We start from the raw sequence: 13792 nt of genomic DNA on the forward strand, positions 1-13792 counted from the left end.
TGCACTAGAATATAATAAGTACTTGTTAAAGGCTTGTTGAATCAAATCCAACCCACCTAAATAAAATCTACCTTCCTGGTATAAGTTACCAGGAAGGTAGGTTGAATGCCTTCTAAAGTATTCTAATAAGAAGCACCATTCTTTTCAATGCCATTCCCTAATCAGATAAAAGAGAAATTAAGGATATAACACATGTAACTTTAACAAATTCCCATTATCTTTAGCAACTTTGTTCCTAGAATGAAGTCACAGAACAGATGAATTAAGCAGATGGAATAATATTTCAATAGGCTTTTTAGAAAAAAAAAATTTAATAAATTATTTTCTTCTACAAATGAATGTTTCAGGGCACATTTTAATGTTTTCTCACATATTTAATATGCTAGGACACTTAAGACTATTACCTTCAGTCCTGGTGCTGGATAAAAACCTTCAACTATCTTACTGTTGTCAAAAAGACTGTAGGCTCCATCACGTATTGCCACAACCCCCCTACTCCGGCAGTATATGTCAATACAATACATATTCCTAAAAGCCAGCCTGATGTGAGTGGATGACTGAGGCAGAATTGAAAAGCACTGGTAAGCAGTATTAGTCCGTTGTGTCAGGCCTAACATTGGCACAGTTGGGAGTTTATTGATGGCATTTAATGGAGCTTGAGTATCAAAAAGTACCTATAAGAGAAAAATACATTTAGAAAAGTTAAATGATCATCAGCACATACACTGGCATTCAGTATATGGCATTTGCCACCTTCAGATTTCACTCTAGGAAGATGGAAGCACTATTTCTAAGGGCCTTTCTGATGCTATCCACCTAAATTCTCCTTTGACAGTATCTAAAATACATGATGGGACATCAAACAAATCAAGCACCTGGTGCTGTTTTAAAACAAAAAAGTTCTCAAATAGACTCCAAATGCTAAATGTATTCCTCTTGAGCTTAAGAACAATTTTGCATACAACCCTGACTTTTGTTCAATCCCAGGAAGTTATATTGGTTACCTGTAATAACTGGACCACATTTGGGGTTTTGTTGAACATCTCCTGGAGCTGATGGAGGATAGTATTGTGACAGTTACTGCAACCTGAGTTTGGACCAACGGTTCCCAATGAAATATTAAATTTCTGATGTGACGAGTTCCACTGAATGCTAATCTAAATAACAAAGAACACAAATTTCAGAACCTAAGAAGTGCTCATTTAGATTAGGCTAAAGAAAAGCCATAGCAAAAACGAGGAGAAATGCAGAAAACCTGATATCTATATGTAGGAGTCATGGTTTTCTAATGCTGAACGAATTCTCAGTAAAAAACTAAGGAAGACATGAAGATAAGAGGGCTTAAGTCCTTTCCTTTGTAAGTCAGGACAGGGGGTGAAATTAACAAATCAACTTCTGAGACAGCCAAATTTTGCTGAGGAAAAACGACTGCTGTGGTCAGAATGCACCAAAGACAGATCTGCTATCCAATGTTACGTCTAAAATAGTATTTGAGCTTGACCAGCTTCCCTTCTGAACTGAAACAATCTTTTCAGTGTCACTCTAAAGGATCAGAGAGCATTTAAACCAAGGGATTTTACTGATTATGTCATAAGACATGCCCATCTGGTTAATATTAGATTTCCTTGAATATCTAAAAACCCATCCTTTCATGTTTAGAAAGACCACCAAGACCTGGGGACACTGAACTTTAATGAAAAATATCTAGCCTTAAGTTTATGTATGGAAAAAATTAAAAATTTTAAGGACAAAAAAAAATGCCCCCTTAGTTAAAATAGCAGCAGTATTTTCATCAATTCTACAAGATTTCATCAAATATGCTTAGTGTCAGAACTTTAAAAACAAAACACCACTGTTTTGGACATTTATAGGTTATTAATAACCATAAAGTCCTCAAACTTCCTCTATAATAGTTACTTTAAAACTTTTTAAGTCTTGCCTGCTTCCTGAATTGAAGGTTACTGAATTGATGTTTGTAAAACTGAAATAAGTCAAAAGGTAAACAGAAAAGATGAAAAAGTGATACATACCCAATGGAAATAGGCATATATATACAATTAACAACATAAAACTATTCCCTCTGCCTAATGAATTTAATTTTTTCCCACTCGAAAGCAGAAATGAAAAGCAATGTAGTACAGAAGGAGGGCTGGACTTGGGAGTCAGGACAGACCTGGATTCAAATCCTGCTTCCTAAATGTAATAGTTGTGTGACCTTCACAAAGTCATTCAATGTCCCTAAGCTTTAGTTACTTTAAAAATAGGGACAATGACAGTACTTAACTCCCAGAGTTGTTGGGATGATCAAATAAGATTTTTTTTTATTGTTTTGCAATCCTTAAAGCACCACATCGGCATTAGCTATTATTATTATTACTGCTACTACTACAATTACTTGCTGAAAGGATCCATACAAACTTAAGGAAACACTGATATCTTGGGCAACACTATTCAGTCACATATTTTATTAAGTATTCTAAATTAAAAAGCTAAGGAGAAACATTTTTGGCACTAATTAGGTAAAGAAAGTACTTGAAATACAGCATTTTATACCTTGTGAATTTTATTTTTTTAAATCAAAGTTTATATCCTTTATAAGTAAGTGATTTTTTATATCAAAAAAGGTCACAGGATTATCGGTCTAAAGATGAGGTGTCAAAGGGCCATCTAGTCCAACCCACTCGTTTTACAGAGGAGGAAATTAATTTCCAAAGAGGTTAAGTCACTTGTCCATAGGCAGGTAAACCTCAGGTGTCTTTCTTATATTTGTAATTTTCCCACTATAAGAAATAAACTTTAGATTTTCTGCCTTCTCAACTCATGCAAAAACCCACAGCTACAATAACAGGGATTTGATCACTCACTGAGCTTCCCTTGGTGGTTCCATAGCATAAGATGAGCTTGCGATAATTATAGACACGAACTTCTGAGAAAATATTTAGATGTGCAGGTATGTCTAGTGGGCAGGGAGAGAAAAGGAAATGAGATTATGTTATACACAAAAACAAAAATAAGCTAAAAAGAATTAGAAAAATCTTACTTACCTGGTAGAGACCGTGCAAACTCTAACACACATTCATATAACCGTGCAATACTATTCCAGTCATTAAGGAACATCTCCACAACTTTTCGACCACCAACAGGTTCAGACAATAAATTTTCATATGTCAAGTAAACATGCCTTGTTGGTCCTGAGATATTAAGAGTAAAAAATGGTTGGTAATCGGCAAACCAAAGTTGACGAATTTATTGAAATTCATACAAAATATATGGAACACCTTACCTTGTTCTCTGGTAGAAGTGCTACTAAGGGGACAATTTGCAAACACCAATTCTGCCACCCATGTACGGTTGTTTCTACCTTGCAATCGGAAAGTGCAATCGAGAAGAGCTCGATCTAGAGCCTTCTGGGTTTCTTCACTCGTGCCTTTACATGGAGGTATTCTGATGATGAAAAAATAACATATGGAGTGTACATGTAACATCATATACAAACAAAAGCAAAATGTGTACATTTTAGTAGGCTTAAAAGCAGCTTCAGTTGTCAGAGCACTATAAGCTACTTGTCACCAAAAAAAATAAAAGGTACCTAGCAGCATCATTTAACCATTCAGCATTAGTAAAATCCTTGATTATGACCCTAAATTTTGCAAAGAGACATGAGTCCTAACCAGTAATTTAATATGGTATAAGGCTCATTCCCATGGAAATAGTGACTAATTAGGAAATACTTTCCAATAAGCTCAACTAAAAAAATGCTCATAGTAATGAATGCTAAGGGTAACTAAACTATAAAGGCATTCCTTTAATGAGCTGTGAAAACGAGTTTTGATTACATACTGTCACTATAAAAGTCAGAGCACAGGGACGATGGTTAAGTGGAAAGTCCACTGGATTTGGATTCAGAAGACTGGACTCACAGCACGGCTCTGCCCATTATCTATTGCTAATGCACAACTTCTTTCACCTCTCCGAGTCTGTTTCCTCATGTGAAAAATAAGGAGCAGGGCTGGGTGGAAAAACAAAACTAGATGACAGGTTCTTAACGTGAACTTCGTAAACTTTTTCTTTTTCCATATTTTGTTACCTATATTTCAATACTGGTTCCCTTTGTAATCCTATGTATTAATATTTTATGCATTTAAAAACATTCTGAGGAGCCCATGACACAAAAAAGTTAAAAACCCCTGAACTGGTTGACTTCTAAGGTCCCTTTTGGGGCCTAGTGTTTCCTCTTGTTATTCAGTCATATCTGACTCTTCATGACCCCAGCTGGTGTTTTCTTGGCAAAGATGCTGGAATGGTTTGCCATTTCCTTCTCCAGCTCATTTTACAGATGAGGAAACTGAGGCAAACATAGTGAAGTGATTGCCTAGGATCACAAACCTACTAAGTGTCTGAGCCTAGATTTGAGCTCATGAAGATGAGTCTTCCTGACTCCAAGACCAGCACTCTATCCACTGCCTCAGCTAGCTGCCCTCTAGTGACTCCTATTACAACATAAAGCAAAAGGATTCTGTTAACCTGGTGTCTTGAACGCTCTTCTCCTGGATACTCCCTTCTCTAGAGGTTTTCCTGATCTTGTTCTCTCCTGGTTCTCTTCTACCTTGGATGACTACTCCTTCTCAGTCTCCTTCTATCTATCTTCATACTGATTAAGTCTACTAACCATGAAGGTCCCCAAAGATTGTCTTGGGACCTCTTCTCTTCTCCCTCTAGACTCTCTTGCTTGATTCATCAGTTCCCATCAGTTTAATTATCATCTTTATGCATATGATTCCCAGATCTATATATTAATCCTAATCTATCTTCTAAACTAGTCTTGCATCACAAACTGCCTTTTAGATATCTCAAAACATCTGATAAGACACTTTGAACTCAACATATCCAAAACAGAATTCACTATCTTTACCCCTAATCCTCTTCTTTCCCCCACTTTCCTATTACTGTCTGGGTTACTGGCATCCTCTCAGTTACCCAGGCCTGGGTGTCACTGAGGTGACAAACCTCTGCGTCATTCTCATTTGCACTCACTCCAACTACCGAATCCTGTTTTTACTTTCATAATGTATCATCTTTTTTCTCCATTCACACAACTTCTTCCATGGTATAGGTCCTCATCTTCTCCTGCCTTGACTATGTTAACAACCTTCTTGTTGTTCTCCATCTCAAGTCTCCACTCCAAAATTCATCCTCCCCTCACTGCCAAGGTTATCTTCTTTATTCCCCCCCTTAATTTTTTTCAGTTAATAAATCTATTCTCTCTCCTTTTCATTCTCCTCACTAAAAAAAAAAAAATTCCCCCTCTCCCCAAACATCTGTATTAAACACATGGAGTCAAACAAAAACATGGCTAAATTGGCCATGTCCAAAAAAAACCCCTACATCTCAATATGCACCCCTTTTTTTTTCACCTCTGTGTCAGAAGTGGGTAACATGCTTCATCACGGATCCTCTGGAATCATGGTTCATCATTGTGTTGATTAGACTTCTTAACTCTTTCAAAGTTGTTTGTCTCTACAGTATTGTTACTGTATAAATTGTTCTCCTGGTTCTGCTCACTTCACTGCACTGGCTCATAAAAGTCTTTCTAGGTCTCTTGAACAATATATTAGCTAAATCTGTAAACAGCCATTTCTTTTAGAAACTAAGCTAGTAGCAATAATTTTGAAGGCTTAACACTAGTTTGTTAACAGCTACTAAATATGTAATTGAAAATTATCCACACATCATATTAAGACAGTCGTTTCCATGCATTCTCTATTTATACTAGCTTTTGTATGGGAAAGCAGCATCTGAACAACAGGTGTTTCTAATACGTTTCCATATTTTAGAACAAAATTTTAAATGAAAATAACAATTCCGGAAAATATGAAGTGCCATACAAATACTTCCTAAATCGATTACTGTGAGGAGCTAGAACTCTTACTTGTGTCCATTAAGTGGAGGTCAGATGGCCTGGAAAGATGCTACAAGACCAAGTTCTTGGTTAGGTACAAGAATTTGGACTAGATGGCCTTTGAGGTCCATTCCAACTCTAACATCTTGTGACCTTGAGATTTTTACAAAGAAAAGGACTACAAAATGAAACTTACAGCATCTTTGCCTCTAGAACTCCTCTGCCTGGTTTCACTACTTGTGGTGCTAAGATTTTGTCTTTTGGAACAAACTTTTGACTTTTCCCCTCTCCCTTTCCTCTTATAGCAAAAACAGTTACCAAGTCCCACTGATACAGTCAATGGTGTTTCCTTCATCTATCCTTCATTTCAACTTCTATAGCTACCACTCTAGTATAGGTGCTCTTTTCTACTCATAGGAACTACACAATGCAATAGCCCCTAACAGGACTTCCTGCCTCTAATTTTTGTCCTCTACAATCCCTTGTAACACTATTAAATTAATTTTCAGCATGCAATAATAACATCATATCTTCATTCTGGTCAAAAACCTTCAGATGTCCATTATCACGATTGCTATTTAATGGTGCTAAAAATGCTAGCTATAGAAATAAGAAAAGGGTAGCTTAAAAAAAAATTTAGGTGGCAGAGTGGACAGAGCATTAGAGCTAGATTCTGCCCCAGACACTTATTAGCTCTGTGACCCTGGGCAAATCTTTTAACCTTTGTGCCTTAGTTTTTTCACCTGTAAAATGGCGACAATTGCACCTGCTTCCTAGGGTTGTTGTGAGGATAAAATAAGATATGTGTAAAGTCTTTTGCAAACCTTAAAGTATTACAGAAATGCTAGCTATTATATCATTATTAAAAAGAAATGGAAGAAATAAGCATAAGCAAAGAGGAAGTAAAATGACTACTTTTTTGAAGATGATATGATGATGTACTTAAAGAACCCTAGAGAGAAAACTAAAATATTAATAGTTTCAGCAAAGTTGCAAGATATAAAATAAACATTCCTATATATGATAATCAAAACCCAGCAGGAAGAGATCAAAAGGGAAATTCCATTCAAAATAACTAACAGAAGCTATGAAATATTTGGGAATATATCTACTAGGATACACCCAGGGACTGTATGACTCTAACTATAAAATATTATTTGCAGAAATGAGTATAGACCTAAAAATCAGAGAAATACTACTCAAGGGTAAGATGAACCAACATAATAAAAGATAACAATCCCTTCTAAATTAATTTATTCAGTGCTGTTTCAAACTCCCAAAAGACTTGTAAAGACTTAGAAAAAAGAACTAAATTCATATGAAAAAACAAAAGGTCTAGAATCTCAAGGGGAACAATGAAAAAAAGTGTGAAGGGATTCTTTCAGTATATCCTATTACAAAGCAGAAATCATCAAACACAGTAGCGGTGTTTGAAAAACTCTAAGACTGGAATTATTACAGGAAGTATTGAATATCTGACAAAAACTGCTTGGGAAAATGGACAGTCATCTGCAGAAATCAGACCAACATATAAAACTGTACACCAAGATAAACTCCAAATCAATATGACTTAAACCAAAAAGAAACATCACAAACAAATTAGAGTAAGGTAATTATTTTTGGATCTATGGATGGGGAAAAGTTTGTGACTAAACAAGTGATAGAGAGGATCACACAAATTTAACAAAAGTCAGAAGAAAGACCAGTAACCCGGGGCAAAAAAAATTCTTTGAGTAAGTTTCTTTGATAAAGGTTTCATTCATATTGAAGACATATAAAAAACAGATTCAACTTTATAAAACTAAGAGTCATTCCCCATCTGATAAATAATAATAGCTAGCATTTACATACTTGATTTACAAATATTATCTTTATTCTCACAATAACCCTGAGGTATAGGTGCTATTATTATTCTGATCTTACAGATGAGAAAACTGGGGTTTGCCTCAGGGTCCACAAAGCTAATCAGAGACCGCATTTAAACTGAGGGGACTCTGGCTTCAGTGCTCTATCCACTTTATTACCTAACCACAAAAATGATCAAAGGATATGAACAGGTAGTTTTCAAAGGGATAAATCAAAGCTATCAACAGTCTCATGAATAAAAGATACTCTAAATCATTAATAACTGCAGTAAAGGAAAATGAAAACAACTGTGAGGTTGCCCCTCTCCTATCAGACAGACTAGCAAAGATGACAAAATAAGAAAATGACAATTGTTGGAGGAGCTGCAGGAAAACACCTGCAGCTACACTAGTACCTGGTTGGTGGAATAGTGGATGGGTTCCAGCCATTTGGGAAAGCCATGTGGAACTATTACGTCTAAAAAGTCACCAAACTGAACACATCCTTTGATCCAATTATATCAGTACTGGGCCAATACTCCAAAAGAAAGAGGAAAAGCACCAATACGTACAATGTATCTATAGCAGCTCTTTTCAAGGTAAACCAAAGATTGGAAACTAAGGAATATCAGGCATCCTCCTATTGGGAAATGACTAAAGACACTGTGGTATATCAGTGTAACGAAATGTTATTCTACCATTAAAAAAAGTGAAATGGCCAGCTCCAGAGGAAACTAGGATGATCACTAAGAACTGATGCAGTGAAGTGAGCAGAAAAATTTAAACAATGACAACATTATAGAGAAAAACAACCTTGAAAGACTTTAGAACTCTGATCAACACAATGTGTAACTGAGTCTAAAACAGTGAAGATGAAACACAACACTCACCTCTTAACAGAGGGACGATGAACCTACACCAGGGCTAGGGACCCTGCGGCCTCAAGGCCATATGTGGTCCTCTGGGTCCTCAGCTGCGGTCCTTTGATTGAATCCAAACTTCACAGAACAAATCCTCTCGATAAAAGGATCTGGTATGTAAAACTTGGACTCATTCAAAGGACTGTACCCAAGGACCTAGAAGGCCACATGGGGCCTTGAGGCCGCAGGTTCCCCATTCATGAAACTATAGAAAGAGACATAGTAGGACATGGCAAATGCGGGAATTTGTTTTGCTGGGCTATACATGTACTTGGGGCTTTCTTTTTCTTTCCTTTTGGAAAATTACTTGATCAATATAGGTGTTAGTAGGTGGATCAGATTAATTTTGTAAAATGTTTTTTGATTTTAAAAAATGAAAATAAACTTTTTTTTAAAAAGAAAAAAGTCCTTCAATGAGTCTTTATTGCCTGTCAAGTAAAGTTCAAAACTACTTAGGCTAGCACTCAAAGCCTCTCCTGGTACCACCTCATACCTTTCAAGCTCCAATTCATACTATGAAACATTTCTATGTAAGCCACAGGCCTAGTCAAACTGTTATTCTTTGTATGTATCCTGCCCTTTCCAGCCTCAGTGCTTTTGTTCATTCTGTAATGACTACTTCTTTACATGCCCTTCCTGCTCCCTTCTCAATCTGCTCAAATTCTCTTAATAACCACCCACTTCAAAAAGTCAGAAAGTTTTCACTAACTTGCCACCTGCCACTCCTTACACTTGTGATCACAGATTTACACCTGCAAGGCACCTCAGAAGTCACTGTCACAAACTCTTCACAAATCTGAAAGCTGTGGCAAAACATTAAAATGGAGGCCACACTTGGATATTCTTGAAAATTCAGATGGGATTTTGGGTGGCAGAGGTGGAGCAAGGAAATGGAAAGCTAAGTCTCCTTAGCCTAATCTTTCTTTCTCAGGTATATTAATTACTATAAATATTTTCTGATTGGGGGATGGAGGGAACACACAAGTTAAAAAAAGTAAGCCCATAATGTCTAGCAACAAACATCAAATATCTGTAAGCCACTGTGCTAGGTGGTGAGGACACAAGGACAAAAATCAAACAGTTCCTGCCCTTAAAGAGGTTACAGTCAATTGAACAAGCGTCCAGGCCCGTAGCTATGAGAAAATGAACCAGGGTGGTACCTCTGTGGTGAAGGGGACAGATGCTACGGGGTTGGTAGCGGTGGGAGTATAAAAGACAATGTTGTGCAAACAGGAAGAGTGAAGAGTCAAGAACGACTTCAAGCTTGAGAAGTTGGGGGACTGGAAGGATACTGGGGTGCCTGGAAAAGGAGTGGGTTTGGGGGATAAGATAATGATGTCTATTTTAGTCACAGAAATGTCCAATAGGCAAATAGAGGACTGGAGTTTAGGGGAGAGGCTGGGTGAGGAGATATATATATATATATATATGTCTGGGAGTCACTGCATAAAGATAATAACTGATAACTGAATCCATGGTTATCACCAAGAGAGTTTAGAAAGAAAGGAGGACAGAATATCAGCACATGCCCACAGTAGTTAAGGGTCAGTAATAAAGGCTGGGAAGGATCAATCAGACAGGTAGGAGAACCAAAAGAAAGCACTGTCTCTAAACCCAGAGGAAAAAGCACAGAGGAGGAGCGGGTGATCAACAGTACCCACAGAGAGCTCGAGAAGGGTGAGGATAGAGAAGAGATCATCAAACTGGTCCTTTAAAAAAGCATCGGCGACTCAAGAAAGAGCATTTTCAGATGACTGAAGAGGTCATGAATCAGATTACAGTGGGCTGAGAAGTGAGGAGAGAAGAAGTAAGCAAGAAGTATAGGCAGCTTTGGGGCATCTTCATTAATGGCTGGATAAAAGAATTTAGGAATTCTTAATCATGAAATGGTGGGATAAAGGGTGTTACTACATGTGGTTAAGGTAAAGATCATGTGACCTAAGGAGCCCAAGGAAGTGGGAAGCCAGAGTATCTGAGGGAATGTCCATATCTATGCTGGCCAGAGTAGAAAAAACTCAATCCTGCACATTTCAAACTAGAGAACTGGCCTGGAAGTCATAGCAACACAGATAATGGGAATAAGGTCTTTCCATAATTATACACAAAAAGAGTAAGAACTCACAGAGAATCTTGGGGCAAATTATAATGAATTCAATAGCTTGAGCATTGTGGTGATTTATACTGCAAAGCAAAAACTAGAAAAATAATTCAGTACTACACAATGAATACTACATAATGAATAAGTAGCCCCATTTCCTAATATATCAAGAGGGGACAGGGGCTGGACCTGTGATTTAACTGTATAGGAAAGTCTCCTGTGGGGAACTTCCTCTATCAGCACAGCTCAGCACAAGCCTGGAACCCTGACAGGTTAAAGGACTTGTCCTGGGTCAGCAGTGGGAGCGATAATATAACCATACAATACCCTATGCTATATGAAAGCATTTAGTGTGACAGCAGCAATCCTCCGGGCACGAAAGTACTGAGGGAAATTCTTTTAAGGCAGCAACAAGACCTCACCACAACTGGTCCCATTCACCCACCCAGCTAATCCCTATTCAATGATTTTGTGAAGTAAGTGATAGACAGTAAATAATGAATCAATATGTAAAACAAATTTAAAACAAGTATTTATAATTACGCCTCTTACACAGAAAAAGAATTCTATTTCCTTAGGGTTTTTTTTTTTTAGTAATTCTTTAGGGGAAGTATAACTGCACTTGTTTCAGAAAATGAAATCCATTAAAATATTCTTACTTTAATAAACGAATAGCATGGCTGAAACCATCTCCTTCTACTTGTACTCCTTGATGTGGAATCTCCATATTACATAACTAAAAGAGAAAAATTCAGTCAAGTTATACAAAACCTTTTATGGATTCCCACAAGTCTCATTTCTTTTGGTATGGTGATATTAGTTTTTAGTAACACTTTTAAAATGAGAAATTGCACGCAGATTAGAAGATATTAACTATAAAATAATCATACATAGAAGAACTTACACATCTAAATGAGCAGATGTCTAAGTTTTGTTTTTTCTCATTCATTCATGTCATCCCCTTCCAAGCAGTTCTATGGGTGTATTTGTTCCAATGATGTAACCATCCTCAAAAAAGTATGAAACTATTTCAGAGAATATAACACATTCTTTTGAATATTCTCAAAGATGAGAGTCAAACTTTAATCTCCCTAAGAAAGGAATTTACTTAAAAAAAAAAAAGCCAAAAGTCATTCAGAGCCAGGTCTGGCAAATAGAGTTGTTGATCATGTTGGGTAACCATCTTTGGCAAAACAAAAGGTGAATCTGATTATGCAACTGATTCTGTGAGGTTTGTAAAGAGGCTCTACTGAGCGTGTGCATGTGCATATGTCTGTATACATCTCTGTGTGTAAACACAGAAACGTCCCAAAAGTCCAAGTGCAGTTATGTTATTAAAACTATTCTTAACGATTAAAGCTGAAAGTTGCACTAAGACTTTTGAGAGATAAGGCATACAGAATTCTATGAGAGGGTTCTATCATTACTCTATCCTTATCTCATTTCTAACCCCTAACAATACCAACTAGCTTGTAACTTCTTCACAAGACACAAATTTCTACCAAATGAAACAGAAATAAATAAGACAGCTTCTCAACTGTCTTTATTTGATCAGACATCTTACCCAACTGAATACAGATATTTGTAGTTGAAAAAGGATGAATATATCTAGAGCACTTAACATATAGTTTCATACCTGAAACTATGGATTCCTGTCTGAAGTGACCCTGGAACTACCCAGGTTTACTAGTGTAATCCACCAGAAGCAGTTATTAAAAGCTGCTCACTGACATTTTTGTAGGTTAGAGTATTGCATGAGGCTAAGAGATGTTTCTATCCAAATCCAAAGATTATTTATCTGGGTGGTAAAAGGACAAAAATGAAATCCAAATCTTTTATAATATAAAAGTATTAACTCACATTTCATTAATAAGCTCCTCTAAAATGTGAATAGTACCTCCTACCACAATGGTTAAGCCTATATCAGCCATCACGATGAGTTACTTCAGTCAAACAACCCTAATGCTTCTATCTTGTTTTTCAGTCATTTCAGTAGTGTCTGACTATTCATGACCCAATCTGGGGTTTTCTTAGCAAAGACATTGGAGTGGTTTCCCATTTCCTTCTTTAGCTCCTTTTACAGATGAGGAAACTGAGGCAAACAGGGTTAAGTGACTTGCCCAGGGTCACACAGCTGGTAAGTGTCTTAACTCAGGAAGATGAGTATTCCTGACTGTAGGACCAGCAGTCTATCCTCTGTGTGACCCAGCTGCTTCCATCTTAGCACTCAGCTAAACACCTTACACCACAGGGATAGGAGTGTGATGGAGAAAAAAAAAGCAGGCAGTTTGGGTGAAATGAGGGAACTGGGTGCTGAGAAGAAGGTGCCAAGATATGAGGAGAGCCTCACTGAAAAATTTCACCCACTCTGTTAGGTCCCCCATAGGGAATTCCTTGCAAGTCAAGGAAAATTACCTTCTCTCTCTCTCTCTCTCTCACTCTCACACACACACACACATACACACACACACACACACACACACACACACACACACACACACACTCTCTCTCTCTCTCTCTCTCTCTCTCTCTCTCTCTCTCTCTCTCTCTCTCTCTCTCTCTCTCTTAAATAACATGTATCAATTCACATTGCTAATTCAACTAACTGCATGAAAAGATGGAGAAGCACAAAGTCAGCTAACAATGTAGCTGCATTCTTTTCAGCAGCTTGAATGGAACATGGCTCCAGGTCCTAAGCCACAGCTAGTGCTGAGACAGAAGGGAGAAGAGAAATGGTGACCCAAGGTTACCCCTTCTAAATTCCTTCATCTTTTTCTCCATTTTTTAGCCTACAAGTGCTCCAAAAGCTCCAGTGATCTCTATTCACCTCCACCACAATCTGCAGCAGACTCAATGACTTGTTCTGCATTTTGAAGCTCTCAGTGTTTCCTTCCAATAGAGAGCATGCCTTCCTCTAGTTTTCAGAGAGGGAGGTTCCCAATTCACAATGTGTGGGCATTGGGGTGGGGGTGGTGAAGGGAAAGGAGAGGCTGCCCCTTCTGCCATTTATTTCCCGGGCTTCAATGAGCAC

General features: G+C 37.5%; 1 protein-coding gene across 1 annotated transcript in view; it reads right to left on the minus strand.

Annotated features, from left to right (window-relative positions):
- MED14 (mediator complex subunit 14) overlaps positions 1 to 13792 on the minus strand; it is a 64484-nt gene that overhangs the window by 19121 nt on the left and 31571 nt on the right. The window contains exons 16-21 of the mRNA XM_036744787.1: positions 11421 to 11497; positions 3284 to 3444; positions 3045 to 3191; positions 2865 to 2956; positions 1005 to 1157; positions 405 to 674 (exon numbers count right to left, since the gene is read on the minus strand). Coding sequence (XP_036600682.1) covers positions 405 to 674; positions 1005 to 1157; positions 2865 to 2956; positions 3045 to 3191; positions 3284 to 3444; positions 11421 to 11497 — 900 coding nt within the window. The remainder of the gene's footprint in view (positions 1 to 404; positions 675 to 1004; positions 1158 to 2864; positions 2957 to 3044; positions 3192 to 3283; positions 3445 to 11420; positions 11498 to 13792) is intronic.

This window comes from Trichosurus vulpecula, chromosome 2 (assembly GCF_011100635.1).
Source record: "Trichosurus vulpecula isolate mTriVul1 chromosome 2, mTriVul1.pri, whole genome shotgun sequence".
Taxonomy (NCBI): domain Eukaryota; kingdom Metazoa; phylum Chordata; class Mammalia; order Diprotodontia; family Phalangeridae; genus Trichosurus; species Trichosurus vulpecula.